Source organism: Gadus macrocephalus, chromosome 20, assembly GCF_031168955.1.
Source record: "Gadus macrocephalus chromosome 20, ASM3116895v1".
NCBI classification, from domain to species: Eukaryota; Metazoa; Chordata; class Actinopteri; order Gadiformes; family Gadidae; genus Gadus; species Gadus macrocephalus.
This window is the reverse complement of record NC_082401.1, coordinates 17,558,588-17,571,481: the sequence shown is the minus strand read 5'-3', so window position 1 is coordinate 17,571,481 and position 12,894 is coordinate 17,558,588. Positions and strand designations below refer to the sequence as shown.

General features: G+C 47.0%; 3 protein-coding genes across 4 annotated transcripts; 1 reads left to right on the top strand and 2 right to left on the bottom strand.

Annotated features, from left to right (window-relative positions):
- Positions 1-188: 188 nt before the first annotated feature.
- Positions 189-4,561, bottom strand: LOC132448209 (uncharacterized). 2 transcript variants are annotated; one of them, XM_060039311.1, is made up of 2 exons: positions 4,268-4,561; positions 189-4,024 (listed from the first exon to the last, which is right to left on the bottom strand). In XM_060039311.1, exons 1-2 carry the CDS (start codon positions 4,443-4,445, stop codon positions 2,736-2,738), a joined length of 1,467 nt encoding a protein of 488 aa, XP_059895294.1. In that variant the 5' UTR covers positions 4,446-4,561; the 3' UTR covers positions 189-2,735. The 2 variants fall into 2 exon arrangements, with proteins under 2 accessions (XP_059895294.1, XP_059895296.1); XM_060039313.1 differs by having other exon boundaries at positions 4,213-4,340.
- A 111-nt stretch (positions 4,562-4,672) lies between these two features.
- sap18 (Sin3A-associated protein) lies at positions 4,673-6,903 on the top strand. The gene is made up of 4 exons (XM_060039315.1): positions 4,673-4,867; positions 5,209-5,318; positions 5,665-5,787; positions 6,290-6,903. Exons 1-4 carry the CDS (start codon positions 4,796-4,798, stop codon positions 6,444-6,446), a joined length of 462 nt encoding a protein of 153 aa, XP_059895298.1. The 5' UTR covers positions 4,673-4,795; the 3' UTR covers positions 6,447-6,903.
- A 1,443-nt stretch (positions 6,904-8,346) lies between these two features.
- On the bottom strand, positions 8,347-12,862 carry ska3 (spindle and kinetochore associated complex subunit 3). Its single transcript, XM_060039308.1, has 11 exons — positions 12,613-12,862; positions 12,369-12,436; positions 12,052-12,217; positions 11,597-11,834; positions 11,111-11,404; positions 10,513-10,740; positions 10,097-10,184; positions 9,653-9,808; positions 9,069-9,148; positions 8,853-8,986; positions 8,347-8,643 (listed from the first exon to the last, which is right to left on the bottom strand). Exons 1-11 carry the CDS (start codon positions 12,722-12,724, stop codon positions 8,450-8,452), a joined length of 1,758 nt encoding a protein of 585 aa, XP_059895291.1. The 5' UTR covers positions 12,725-12,862; the 3' UTR covers positions 8,347-8,449.
- Between the last annotated feature and the right edge of the window lie 32 nt (positions 12,863-12,894).

Here is a 12,894-nt window from a genome sequence, read left to right as displayed (position 1 = left end):
AATTTTTTAACGCCGTTAAAATTGGTTTGCGTTAACGTCGTTAATAACGCGTTTAACTGACAGCTCTAATAGAGACCTATACATATATATATATGTTCAATTAGCCATATATATTACTTAAATAACAGTATAACTAATATATTGTAAAGAAATTATTTCAACAAACAAATTATGAATCTATAACGAAAAAGTTTTAAATGATCAATCAAACCATTTATTTAGTGTTGATATACAAGCATTAAAATAGCAGTGTACAAGTAGTAATAAAGACCTAACCATATATAATAGCATACAGAGCCTGCAGGCACACAGTAGAAGGTAGTAGAATGTAGAAGACCCCTGAAGGATTGGAACTATCGTTGAGGAACTATGAGGAACTTCTCCCATTTGGTTTGTGGTCCATAAAGGTCCGTTTTGACACCAAGGTCATACAATTTGCTCAGAGAGCTTAATAAAGGTTCATGGCTAGAGGACAGTAGTAGTGGTTAGGCTGATACAACGATTGGTCAGAAATCCCAACCAACATATATGCTGGGTAGACATTGAACTGGACATGTAGAACATGAAAAACACGTAGTGGAACATGAGGACAGGCACGCATGTCTGTCTTCTCCTGTTCACGCTTATAACATAGGCTACAAGACGTCACAAGTGATACCACCAAAAAGTCCACAACTTTAAACCTCACACTGGGCATGTTCACGTGGTAAATAAAACATGAAAACAAGGTAATAGCATGTCCATAACATGGTAATAACATGCAACAGTGAGAACATGAAAGAAAGTGGGTCTGTTTGATAACAGAATTACCAAGTCCACGCTAAGGCACCAGCTAATGTCGTGTGCCAGACGATTCTGGAAAATAACAATTAAAAATCAAAGTTCCTTAGAGAGCTTTAGATGCTCACAGCAGGAAGAAGCGGTTAAATTAATTAGGCTTTAGAAACCACAAAATGAAGTGACATCATACTTATTAACTAGTCTTAGGCCGTATCCAAAGTTGTTCACTCGTTCCCTAATCCCTATTTAGTAAACACTTTAAAGTACACTAGGGAAACTGAAGGCAGTGGGGGAATTCAGCCAGTAATTATAAACCACTAACGGTGTGACGTGTATTGGTCGGTCGCATACCATGAGAGGTGCAGAAAGTGCAGAAGTAGGCTACGTGTAGATCAGATGGAAACTATTTTAACATTGCATTATGGGCATTAAACCTGCTGTAGGTACGATTCGAGAGGGAAACTAATCAATCCAAAAATCATACTCCGTCCCTCAGCCTCCCCCCTCACTAAGTTTTTTCAGTCATTGAGAAGTGTTGCATTCAGACACCTGTGGTGGACAGGCAAAATTGGATTCCACAACTGATGAGATGCCCTTTGCTGGGAGTGGTCTAGAATCTATATTGGCGCATACAGAGCCAGATTCTCACAGTGCAATTCAGTCACAGACGGATGGCAATGGCATTTCATCAAACGTTACCAAAATAATAGCTTAAATCTTTAAGCACCGTGGTGCTAATGCACTATACAGGGAACGAAATGTGTACACTACGATTTCCCAAAGAATGGAAAAACATTTCAAGAAGTGCAGTATAAAGGGAACAAGTTAACAATTTCAGACACAGCCTTGGATTCGCACAATCACGGTTCAGACCTTTACAATTAATCACAGAGGACACAGAAGGCAGCAAACGTGATACAACTCAAATTCTTTACACAGCTTGTAATGGCTAATCACACTCACCCCTGGTGGTAAAATAGTGGCCCTTTAAATTAATATTTTAAAGCAGCAAAGAACGATTTATTTCAAGATAGGTAAGAAGCCCTGCCTGGGAATATGATCCATCTCTTATTAACCCTATATTGATACCCTTGAAGAGAAGCTCTTTATTCCCATCCTATTCGAGGTTATCTTCCTCAGCTCATGAGGTAAGGGTCAGAGTTTGGTCGGGTGGAGACAACTCTCTCCAAATAGTGTGAATTTGGACTGCAGTTCCCATATTAACCACTGGGAGTCAATGCATATTGACAAGTTATATTGACAAACATACTGTACATGTCACAAATACAAGCCCTATGTAGGACACAAAGGATAAACAAATAATGACCTTCATTGGAACATTGAAAAAATGCCCTAATATTCCACAAAAATGAATAAAGTACCCATCTGTGGGTTGGGTTGAAATGCTAGGAGTACCAACATCCTATCATTTTCCCCCTGCTAACAGCACCTGAAGTTGCGTGCATCTGCATTTACCATGTGTGCATAATTTGCAGGTGCATACTACTTCGTGCACGCGTTAATATTAACAGAGTGTTGTCTAGGTAAAACTGTGTGCCTTCATTCAAAGACCGTCAACTTTGATGAACATTGCACCCATGTTTTGATTGCTCATTCATAACGGCTTGTCCGTCTACCACCCCATGAATCTGTGGTGTATTTAAGTGTTTGGCTTCCACAAAGCCTAGTCCTAACTGAGGGAAAGGGTTTAACCGCTCGGTACTATTGACCATCAACTGAACCAATCACGATTACTCAGATAATGTCACACCCTGGTCCCATGGTTCTGTCTGTCTCACTTTTTCTGGGGGGGGGGGGGGGGGGGGGGTCTCAAATATACTCCAAACGGCACTAAAGGGCCCGGCATACAAAACTAAAAGGGAAATTGCGTATTGGTGACCAATTACAGGCAGCGATGGGCAATGAGGAGAGAGGTGCCCTCGTCCTGACCGCTGTCACTCGAGTGGCGCGGCGGAGATGCACAGGTTGTTCAGGGCGCACGCCACCTGCACCACCTTGTCGAAGGCGGAGCGGTCAGAGGCGAAGCAGCTCTCCACGGGCCCCGTCAGCACGGCGTAGCGCCGCCGCACCATGGCGATGACCTTCTCCACGTGTCCCAGCAGAGAGTGGGCGCTCCCTCGCTCCGATCCGCCCCCGGCAATCTTGAACGACGCTCCCCGGGCCGCCACCGACTCGCCGATGTCCAGGCCGTGACTGGCCAGCACCACGTCGCCTGGGAGTAGCTTGCAGAGGAAGCCGCACCCCTCCACCAGGGTCTTGTCGCCGACGTCGCCGGCCACGCCCCCGGAGACAAAGGTGACCACGCCCTGCGGCGCCACGCCGATCAGGTACTTGAGAGTGTTCCCGCCCGGCCCCGCCCTCCCCGGTCGCTCCCCGTGGGGGGCGGTCGGAGGCCGCTCGAGGGACACCGTGAAGAAGTCGATGATGACCGCGCAGTCGGGGTGCGCGGCGCGCACGGCGGCGGGCAGGTTCTTGCGCAGCTCGGCCCTGGAGGGCCAGAAGACGGCGGTGGGCACCAGCGTGGACGACATGACGTCCACCGCGCGGCGCACCGCCCTGGTCACCGTGCCGAGGCGCACGCCGAAGCGGTACGCCAGGTCCTGGTGGCGGAGGTCCAGCCGCAGCCGCACCAGGGTGAGCAGCAGCTGCTGGAACTTGGAGAGACGCATGGGGTTCTTGGGCGAGGTCTTGGTGGTGTCGTCCATGTGCGGCGCCAGCAGCCACATGACCGTCTCCAGGACGTAGTAGTTGGGCAGGCCCGTGTAGAAGCGGACCTTCTCCGGGTCGTTCCTCAGGGAGCTCTCCGACAGGGACATCTTCTCCAGCGCCTCCCTGAGGGCCTGGTTCTCGTTCTGCAGCGCACCGAGCGCCTCCTCCAGACCCACCGACTCCTCCTCCTTCACGGCCACACGTCCTCTCTTGCTACCCCTCGCAAAGTTAGCGTCCCGCTCCTCCTCATTGTCGCCATCGTCGGCACTGGGGGGCGACGAGGGGGTCTCGGGTCCAGGGCGGTCTTCTTTAGGGGTCTGGGTCTGGATTGGGTCGCGGCCCTGGCCCTGCAGGAAGAGCAGGGCATTGGCGGCCTCCACCTGGGCTTGCTGTTTGTCCCGGAGCTCCGAATCTTCTGGTTCCTTCATGTCCGCTGGTTCCCTCATGTCGGGGGCCGGAGGAGAGAAGAGGGAGGGAACGTAGTCTGGGGAACGAGGGTTCTTCACCTGCTTTCCTGGACAACAGAATAAATAGACAAGATGAGAACACAACGTTTGGGCTGCAAAGACCAAAAAATCATGTACTTTATACTGTTCTTCCGATGGATAAAGTTAGGGATAATCAAAAAGATTTTGCAGTACAAAAGATTTTTCTTAACCTCGAATTTCTCCCATAAGAAACAAACAGGCCACTCCATCTTACCCCAGACTATCTGCCGTTTCATTGACAAGCCCACCCCCCACCCGCACCGCCATACCGGAGATGAAGTGACTACTACAGAGACGACTGCCGTCGTTCGGCTGCCATCCCTGCCGGTTCACCGCGTCGACCCAGCGCTGCTTCCTCTCCGGGTCCCGGGGGAACCGGTAAAACGATAAGGCGGTCCCCGGGGTTCGTCTGTTCCTACAACCAGACACCACACACGTGTGCACCATAGCGTGGCGGGGAAAAGGCGTGCGGATGCGTGTGTGTGGTGCCCATGGAGTGTATGTGTGTGTGAGACGTGGTCGGTAGGTGTTTTGACTCCCAAAATGGTGGCTGGCGAGAGGGGGTGGTCTTCCGAGCGCAAATGCGCAGTCATTGGTCAGTTCAGCTCCAACGATGTAGTTGGACAACGCGATTGGACGAGGTCCATACGGATGGTACCTAGATTGGACCCGTTTGATTACACGTCATCATTAGGCGCCGACACACAATTTGTGCAGTACAGTAGTAGTGCCTTACGTTTGATAAAACTTTTCTCTTCGCCGTAACACGAGAACAATAACCGCAGCCGAAAAATACCATGGCCGTGGAGTCAAGAGTCACCCAAGAGGAGATAAAGAAAGAGCCGGAGAAGCCCATCGACAGAGAAAAGGTCAGTTTTCCTGCACGTCTGCGATTGTTTGTTTTCCGTGTGCGGTTCTAACAAGCACACCACACTGAACACCCATCTATTCTTTCTATCTATCATATTATAGGGCATGCATTTAGTAAAGCCTACTTCATGCATTTACGCCTGTTTGTGTTACTTCAAGGTCCTCCTGATCATCTATTTGGAAACCCCAATAGTGGACGATGTGTTTACCAAGATCAATGTTTGCCGTAAAGACAGACATTAGAAATCGTCCATTAAAGAATATGAAATCATACACGCCTACTTGTGTTTATTTTCTCGTCATAATACTTCCATGGTGTTTGTTCCTGGATGTCCACCAGACATGTCCTCTCCTGCTGAGGGTGTTCACCACAAACAATGGGAGACATCACCGCATGGACGAGTTCACCCGCGGAAACGTCCCGGCTAGCGAGCTGCAGATATACACCTGGTAAGGCCACCAAAAGACCCATTCGTCGGAGCATCATTTATTTATCCGGGAAAGGGCTAAATGTCTTTCTCCTAGTAGTCTCCCACACTTTTCCCATTATGTACCCCATACCATACAATATATTTTAGTACATGAGTTAATATGTCTTCGTTGTTTTTTTATTTGGGTTTAAGAAAATAAAATATAAATCTTCAAGAGTAGCCTCTGGAACCTTCTCACGTAGCCTAAATCGTTCCCAACCAGCGGTACCCGAGCAGGTTCCAAATGACACATTATCACATACTATAATCTCTGCATAAACAGAACAGGTTATATGAAGTAATTAACATGGCATTCATGCTCCCAGGATGGACGCTACTCTGAAGGAACTGACAAGCTTGGTGAAGGAGGTGTTTCCAGAGGCTCGGAAAAAAGGAACACACTTCAGCTTTGCCACCGTCTTTCCCGAGCCCATGAGACAGATGTACAGGTAAACCACACTAACTGAACTACTCCTCAGCCTTCTCCATGATTTATTAATGTATCCTCGTCCAGACCGTCAGTCCCTAGCCGGATCGGCTATGTCGAACCACGTGTTGAGTTTCAGCAATGGGAGTGTTTTCTCAAATGCGTTGGTGCTAGTAGGATAGCCAGAATCTTAACTGCACTAAGATAATAGTGGGGGGAATGAGGGGCAGAATATGGGTGGTGTAGTGATTGGGGTGTCTGTCTCCCAGACAAATGGTTCTGAGTTTGATAAACAATGCCCATTCTATCTGTTGGCATCCCTGCACAAGATACCCCAAACTCTGACCTGCTCTTCGACGACATGTCTGTTTTCACTTACAAATATGGAAGGGACTGCTAAAACACTAAATGGTACGAGGCGAGGATGCAGACCGCATCCTCCAGTAATACCGTAGAGCGTCTTTCTGTTCCGTGTCCCACTGTGGGTTCCACATCTTCATTTTCCTGGTGGTTTCTGATCCCAGGATGAAGGATATCGGCAACACAGTGTCGGGGAGGAAGGGTCCAGACGACGCCCTGACCCTGCAGTCCCAGAGATTCCAGATCGGAGACTACCTGGACATCGCGATTACCCCCCCTAACCGAGCGCCTCCGATGCCAATGCGTATGAGACCCTACTGAGTTGAGTGGGCTTTCATCCCCATCCTTGTTTCTTAGAAAGTGTATCAGACAGATGTTTGTGCTCGTTTAAAAGTGATCTTCGTGCAATTAACTTTTTCTTTTTTTTTAACTGTACGACTGAAAACATGGGAAAATGGTTTCAGCAAAGCAATGTAATTTCTACATTTTGCATTCATACTTTTTTTTTTTATAGGTCTTCAATAAAATCAAAAGAAACACTTATGTTTAGCAGATGTCATTTCTACATTTTGCTTTCATGCTTCATTTTTTGATAGTCTAAATAGAATGAAGAGAAATTATTATTTCATATGAATTTTTTTCCTGATGGGTTCCGCTCAAAAACAAACTGTAGTTGCTGATAACCGCTGGTTATTGTTCCAATGTTGTAACTTGATTTGCTGAGAAGAAAAAATGGTTATTACAAAACTAAAAATAAAGTTTAGGATTTATCAGCCTATTTTAATCTGATGTTAAATGTATGATAAAAGGGGTTAACGAAGGGTACAACATTTTTGTACTGATCCGCTAACAGGGAATTTGATATGTTCCGGTTTGCTAAAGAACATCAAGTCTGCTATGCTGCGTCTGTAGGAAATTCTCATTATCACTGCTGCGCTGTAAGGGAAGCGAATACAAAGATATTTAATCTCCTGCAAGACGGACCATAGTTCACGGTATTCCAAATATAGCCTGCCAGCCCTCCAATACCTGATAGGAAATGAAGATCCAGAAATCTTGCAGATATTGGAAAGACCAAAGCAGTCGGGTTGCTGGAGTTTGTAAGTCTGTCCCATGTTATAAATGGGTATAATTTATTTTTCTCTTGATAAGCGTATGCCTTTAAACAGGATTAGATGTCAACTCAATTTCCAATTCCTTCTCCCAGTTGATTTGACCTTGTCAGTGGTTGAACTTTTGAGATTAGAGGCACGGTTTTAGGGTGACAGATTGAAGCTTGGGTCATTGTTTGCTCTAGGGATACTTGAGTGGTTGGGCCAACAATTTCCATCTGGTTTTATTGACCTGACATTTTGCATGTTTTTAATGGCTTGAACCACCTCCTGGTGAGAAAGTAGTGTTTCAAACTCTGAGTATGGTTTTGGTTTTCAAGCTTTCAAGAATATTCACATGCAAGTTATCACTAGTCGCTCCTGACTTATAAAATGTTGAGTAATACAACACGCGTGATTGACACACACTGTGGTTAAGGTTTGAGAAGATTACATATATGTAGATCTACTTGAATTTGTTCGGCAAGGGGTCTGCTCCCTGTGTCACCTTATTCATAGTGTACCGAGTTTGCAACAGCTGCATTTGAGATAAAGGTCACATTTGTCGGAAGGTATTATCTCAATGTGTCAATATAATTGTATTGTACTTAAAAAAAAAAATCTACAGATGAATAAATGGGCTTAGTAAATCACATAGATTGTATCCTTAATCATTCTGGATAAAAAAATGAGCAAACATTTGTAATCCATGATTATAGATCCGATTTGTTATCATGGATTACAAAATGTGAGTGGAAACCTCATGGCGTTAAATCTGATGTGTTACGACACCATATATCTTTGTACCAAATGTCAGACCAATATCAGATAAAAATTAGGAACGTTATTTTCTTCTTAAAGTTCTATTAGATCAGGTTCAGCATCTCTGCTGAAGACACCATGAAGCTGATGTGCTGCTATCTGTGTTTTTAAAGTGGCCTTTATAGCCATATAGGCCTACTTGGCACGGTTTCGACTCGACATCCTGCTTAATAGAGCATGCAACAGAATGGAGTAACAGACACTTTCTTCCCATTATAGATCATTTATTATACTAAGACTAAATAAAATACATAAGTTCAGTAAGCTATTTGCATGGCACTAGGCATATTGCTTTACTCATAGGTCTCTTTATTTTATTATTATTTTTTTTTAATGTTTGTGATTCTTCTGAAAAAAGTAAGCAAACTTTTGGGTAATGTAAGAAAATTTCTTCTTCTATGGTGTGAGGTCTCAATGCTTGGGGAGGAGCTTGTACACTGAGCTTTTGCCCACTCTCTGTACATGCTTTAGCCGGTGAAGCTCCTCCAGACACAGGAGGTAGGTTGGACAACCTACACCCCAGTTTAGGTTGGCACTGGGGTGGGCCATGGTGCCCACCCCAGTAAAGCTCTTCAGTTCCTCAATCTGGAACTGCAGCGCTTCGCCTGTAGAGGGCACACAAACACAGCACGACGTGGATAAGATATTTTATAGAATTTGGTATAGAAAGTCAAGAAGGTCGGAATTTAAATAAAAAAGGGGCTACGACTCAATGCTCTTACAAATTAAATCCTGAAGGTACCACACCCCACAATGATTAGTCCAGCCCTAAAATGAAGGTTGCTTCTAGCCAGTGGAGAGTAATGTGACGTACCTTGTCGGTGCTTGGCAGCGGCTGCTGTGTTGATCTTGTGGAGGAAGTCGTTGAGGCACCTGAGGGACATCTGTCTCAGGTAGTTGGGGAGAAGACGGAACTCGGAGTCGCCCACAGGGGCGAGCAACACAACTCTGAAGGGGGAATGGATTGTTCACGTTCATTACTAATCCCAAAGTAATTTGTTTATCCCAATATCAGGGGTCATATATCTACCCGTTTTCTTTCCCCAGCCCTCTGGGAGTCGGCATGATGACGGCGGTGTTCTTGTCCTTCAGATCAGCGCGTGACACCAGCTAGCAAACAAATCGGCTAGGTTAGCATGGCAGGCATCTTGTGGATAACATGAGACTGCCCCACCACGTCCGAGGGCTTTTCTTTTTTTACACCTATAGTTCAGTTGATCTGGTTTGAACCAGTGTTCTTTGGTCCTGTGCGTTCGTGCTCACACGTCGTTATTTAAAAGCCAACTGAGCGAAAACTGCGTATACAATAGTGGTAACATTCATAATACATAGTCATCTTTATGTCATACATTGGTTTAAAATAAGCAGTAGCAATATAAGTTATACTGCTCCATTTAGTAGTATCAGATCTAGTCGTGGTGGGAGTAAAACTGTCCCATTCAGCAGTATTAAGAATGGCGTTACATTGAGTAGGAACATATACATGGGTCTGTGTTCACAAATAAAACAATAGACACAGGATATCTGTACGCGTATATCTTCACTTGGGATAACGTAAATATACATGTTGACAAATGATAAAGTATACATGGGCATATTTGCTGGGGGACCTACTTTACAGATGTCCTGGGTGATGAAGCTGAGGTCAGGCATCTCAGGGGTGGAGGGATCCTGGTAGTCCAGCCTGACACGGGGGGTCCGCAGGTTGAACTCCTGGGTGGGGCCGTCCACATCCAGGCTGCTGGGGTCCCCAGACTCACAAGCCCTTCTCTACAGGGCAGACAGGGGTGCTGTTTAAACCGGTGCGGTCCTTTATTATCAGAGCAGCACACAATGTCCCTCTTCTCAGCCTCTTTTGTGCGGACGCACAACACCACTTTGGGTCTTGAACGTCTGATAGAGCATGGCAAACCGTGCTGCACCTTCAAGAAACCGACGGCAAGATTCTCATTGGTTGTCCGCATGGCCACTCCCTGTAGCTATCTGGTTCTGGGTTAGGTCTAGCTGGCCCAGGACACGGCGTGTTTGTTCCTGTACCAGGGCTGTCTGGGTCCATACCTGGATCAGAGTGTTGCAAAACACGGACTCCATTTTGGGCATCTCAAGTGTGAGGTTCACCATCTGAGGCTGCTTTTGTTTTGATGATCTGGGCAGAAATGTAATAAAAGCAGAGTTAAGCAGGGACGAACAGCAAGTAGCTCTTTGAATCACATGCACTCTCCCAACCTCTATACATCATGTGCAGTCTATACATCAACCTCTCCCAGGCGTTCCACCTCACATGGACCCTCTCAAGATAACATGCACTCACTCCATGCTCTCTTCATCACATGCACAATCAATCACACATCTCTACATGCGGGCCACTTTCCCCGGGCTCTCTACACATCATGTGCACCCTCTCAACGTCGCGGGTACCCTCTCATCGTCACGTGCACCCTCTCCCGGTCCCGTGCACCCTGTCCCAGTCTCACCTTTTAGCCATCCGGTGGAGGTCCATGGTGAAGTCGTTGTTGAGGCATAGCGTGTGCTCCACAAGGCCAAAGTCCTTCATCTTTGTGCGTAGCTCCTCCTCCTCCTCCTCCTCCTCCATGTGCAGCTCACGCCTGGGCGTCAGCGGCACGCCGGGGGAGAGGGGTGGGTCGAGAGACGACGGCAGTGACGTGAAACTCAGTGCCGGCATAGGCAGGGCCTCATGAAACCTGTGGGAATGGAGGATGTGGGAAATTCTGTCCACAATTATCCCAGCCAAACTTCATACATCCCGCTTTTATTTAAATGTTGAATAATCGACAGATTAAAAAAAAAAAAAAACGTCACTACATGAGATCACGTTGCGTGTGCGTGCGCGCGTGCGTGCGTGCGTGCGTGCGTGCGTGCGTGCGTGCGTGCGTGCGTGCGTGCGTGCGTGCGTGCGTGCGTGCGGTCATTTGGGGTCGGAAGCACTGTACTGCCCTCTTGTGTACACGTTAATGTGATGTGGAAGCATGAAGGCAGGCAGCTCTGCGAACGAGAGGTGTCTCATCTCAAACGTGATGAAGGCAGAATTCTGTATTCAGTTCCACGCCCTACCCCATAGCCCCGATGCGCTGAAGGTCCGCATCCGACAGGCCGAAGTCGGACGGCTTAGGCGTGCGCATCTGGGAGGTGGCGGGGGGCGGGGCCCCGGTGGCCACGGGGTCACTGTCGGGGTGTAGCGTGCGCTCAGAGATGCCAAAGTCCTTCATCTGTGGCGTGGGCAGCACCTCTTTCTCCGTGCGCGACAAACACTTGGGCGTCATCAGCAAGGTGGGGGTGGGGGGCATGGCCAGAGAAGACTGCGACGGTGGGAAACTCGGCACTGGCATTTGCAGAGATTTAGGAACCCTGTGGGTGGGGACGATGGGAGAAATTAGAGCTATGAGCAGCCAAAATAATCCCGGTTCACGGTTTTACTGCTCAATGTTGAAATATGTTTGATTGTCGGGATAGAAGTTTGCGTTGAGCACTTGTCCATTAACTAACAATTGGAGATTATTCTGCTGCTCACCATGATGCAAAAAAACGAGGTGCCCTTACATTACATCCTCCCTGTGGGCCAAGTTGAGCATGCCCTTCAGGGCCAGCTCCGACAGGCCGAAGTCGGCCAGCTTTGGCGTGCGCAGCGCGTCAAAGCTGGGGGGCTGGGTTGACTGAGGGGTGGAGGGAAGGTGTGGGTCCTTCCTCTCTGTGGCTCCATCCTCCTCCTCCTCCTTTACAGACGCTGAGCCCTCTTCCACCCCGAGGTCGGCGGACTCTGGGAGGTGACCTTTTACCTCTTTGGGGGAGAAGAACATATAAAAGGGGGTTTTGTTTATTGTGGAACTCTCCAGCTGATCTTTGACCCTGTTGCAATTTTGGTTGCTCCGATAGATGAGATACAACTTTTTTCATCACTGAAGGGAAATATTGTTTGGTGGGCAGAGAGAAGGGAAAGTGAGACAAACAGGCAGAGAGATGAAAGGAACATCTATGATGATGTTCTAGTTTCTTACGCGTGTGTGTTTGAGGTGGGGCTTTGTAGCCGTATGATTCATAGTGTCCCTTCAGCGTGTTGATATCGTTAGTGATCCGTCGCTGCATCACACCGCATGCCGCCAAGTATCTCTTCATCTCCTCCTCCCGGGTTAGCTGCTGCTCCAGCCGGACACGGATCTCTCCCTGGTTCAAAAATCTCAAATTTGTATCTTGTTTACATTTATACTGCATTGATATTTCTAAATTATAATATATTCATAAATAACTATACGATATATTTTAACATTTCCCGCAGTGTTATATGAAAGTAATGCGTCTAATCAGTTAATCTTACCTTGAGGTCAGCCAACTCGTTGCAAAGAGTGTGATAGGCTCCCATCCCTCTTTCAGTCGCAGACTCATCTGACAGATAAATAAAAGAAATACATATTGATGTCCGGTCACGAATTCTTGTCAAGCTACGAGACTATGCAAGTCTTGTCCATGTATTTGACTTTACTTGTGTTGCCCATGATGAAACACTGAGGTTTCTCAACAACATAAGACATAGGTCCGTTTTTATCAAGAGTGTGACTGACCATCACCGTGCTCATCGCGGGTCTTGTAGGCGCCCAGTAGGCTCTCCGTCTCGGTCTCCAGAGTGACGGCGAGGCGCCGCAACTTAGAGAAGAACTGCGACGTTGGGTCCATATTCTCAACACTTTCTTCTCAAAACGACAGTCTACTGCCTAAACATAACCATGTCCTGATTTTTCGCGCCTCTAGAAATACAAAACAGGGACTTTTTCGAATCGTTTTCGCGGTGGTCGAAAGCACAGTGCGAAGTGTATATCGCCCCCTAGAGAATCGGAGTAATAGGA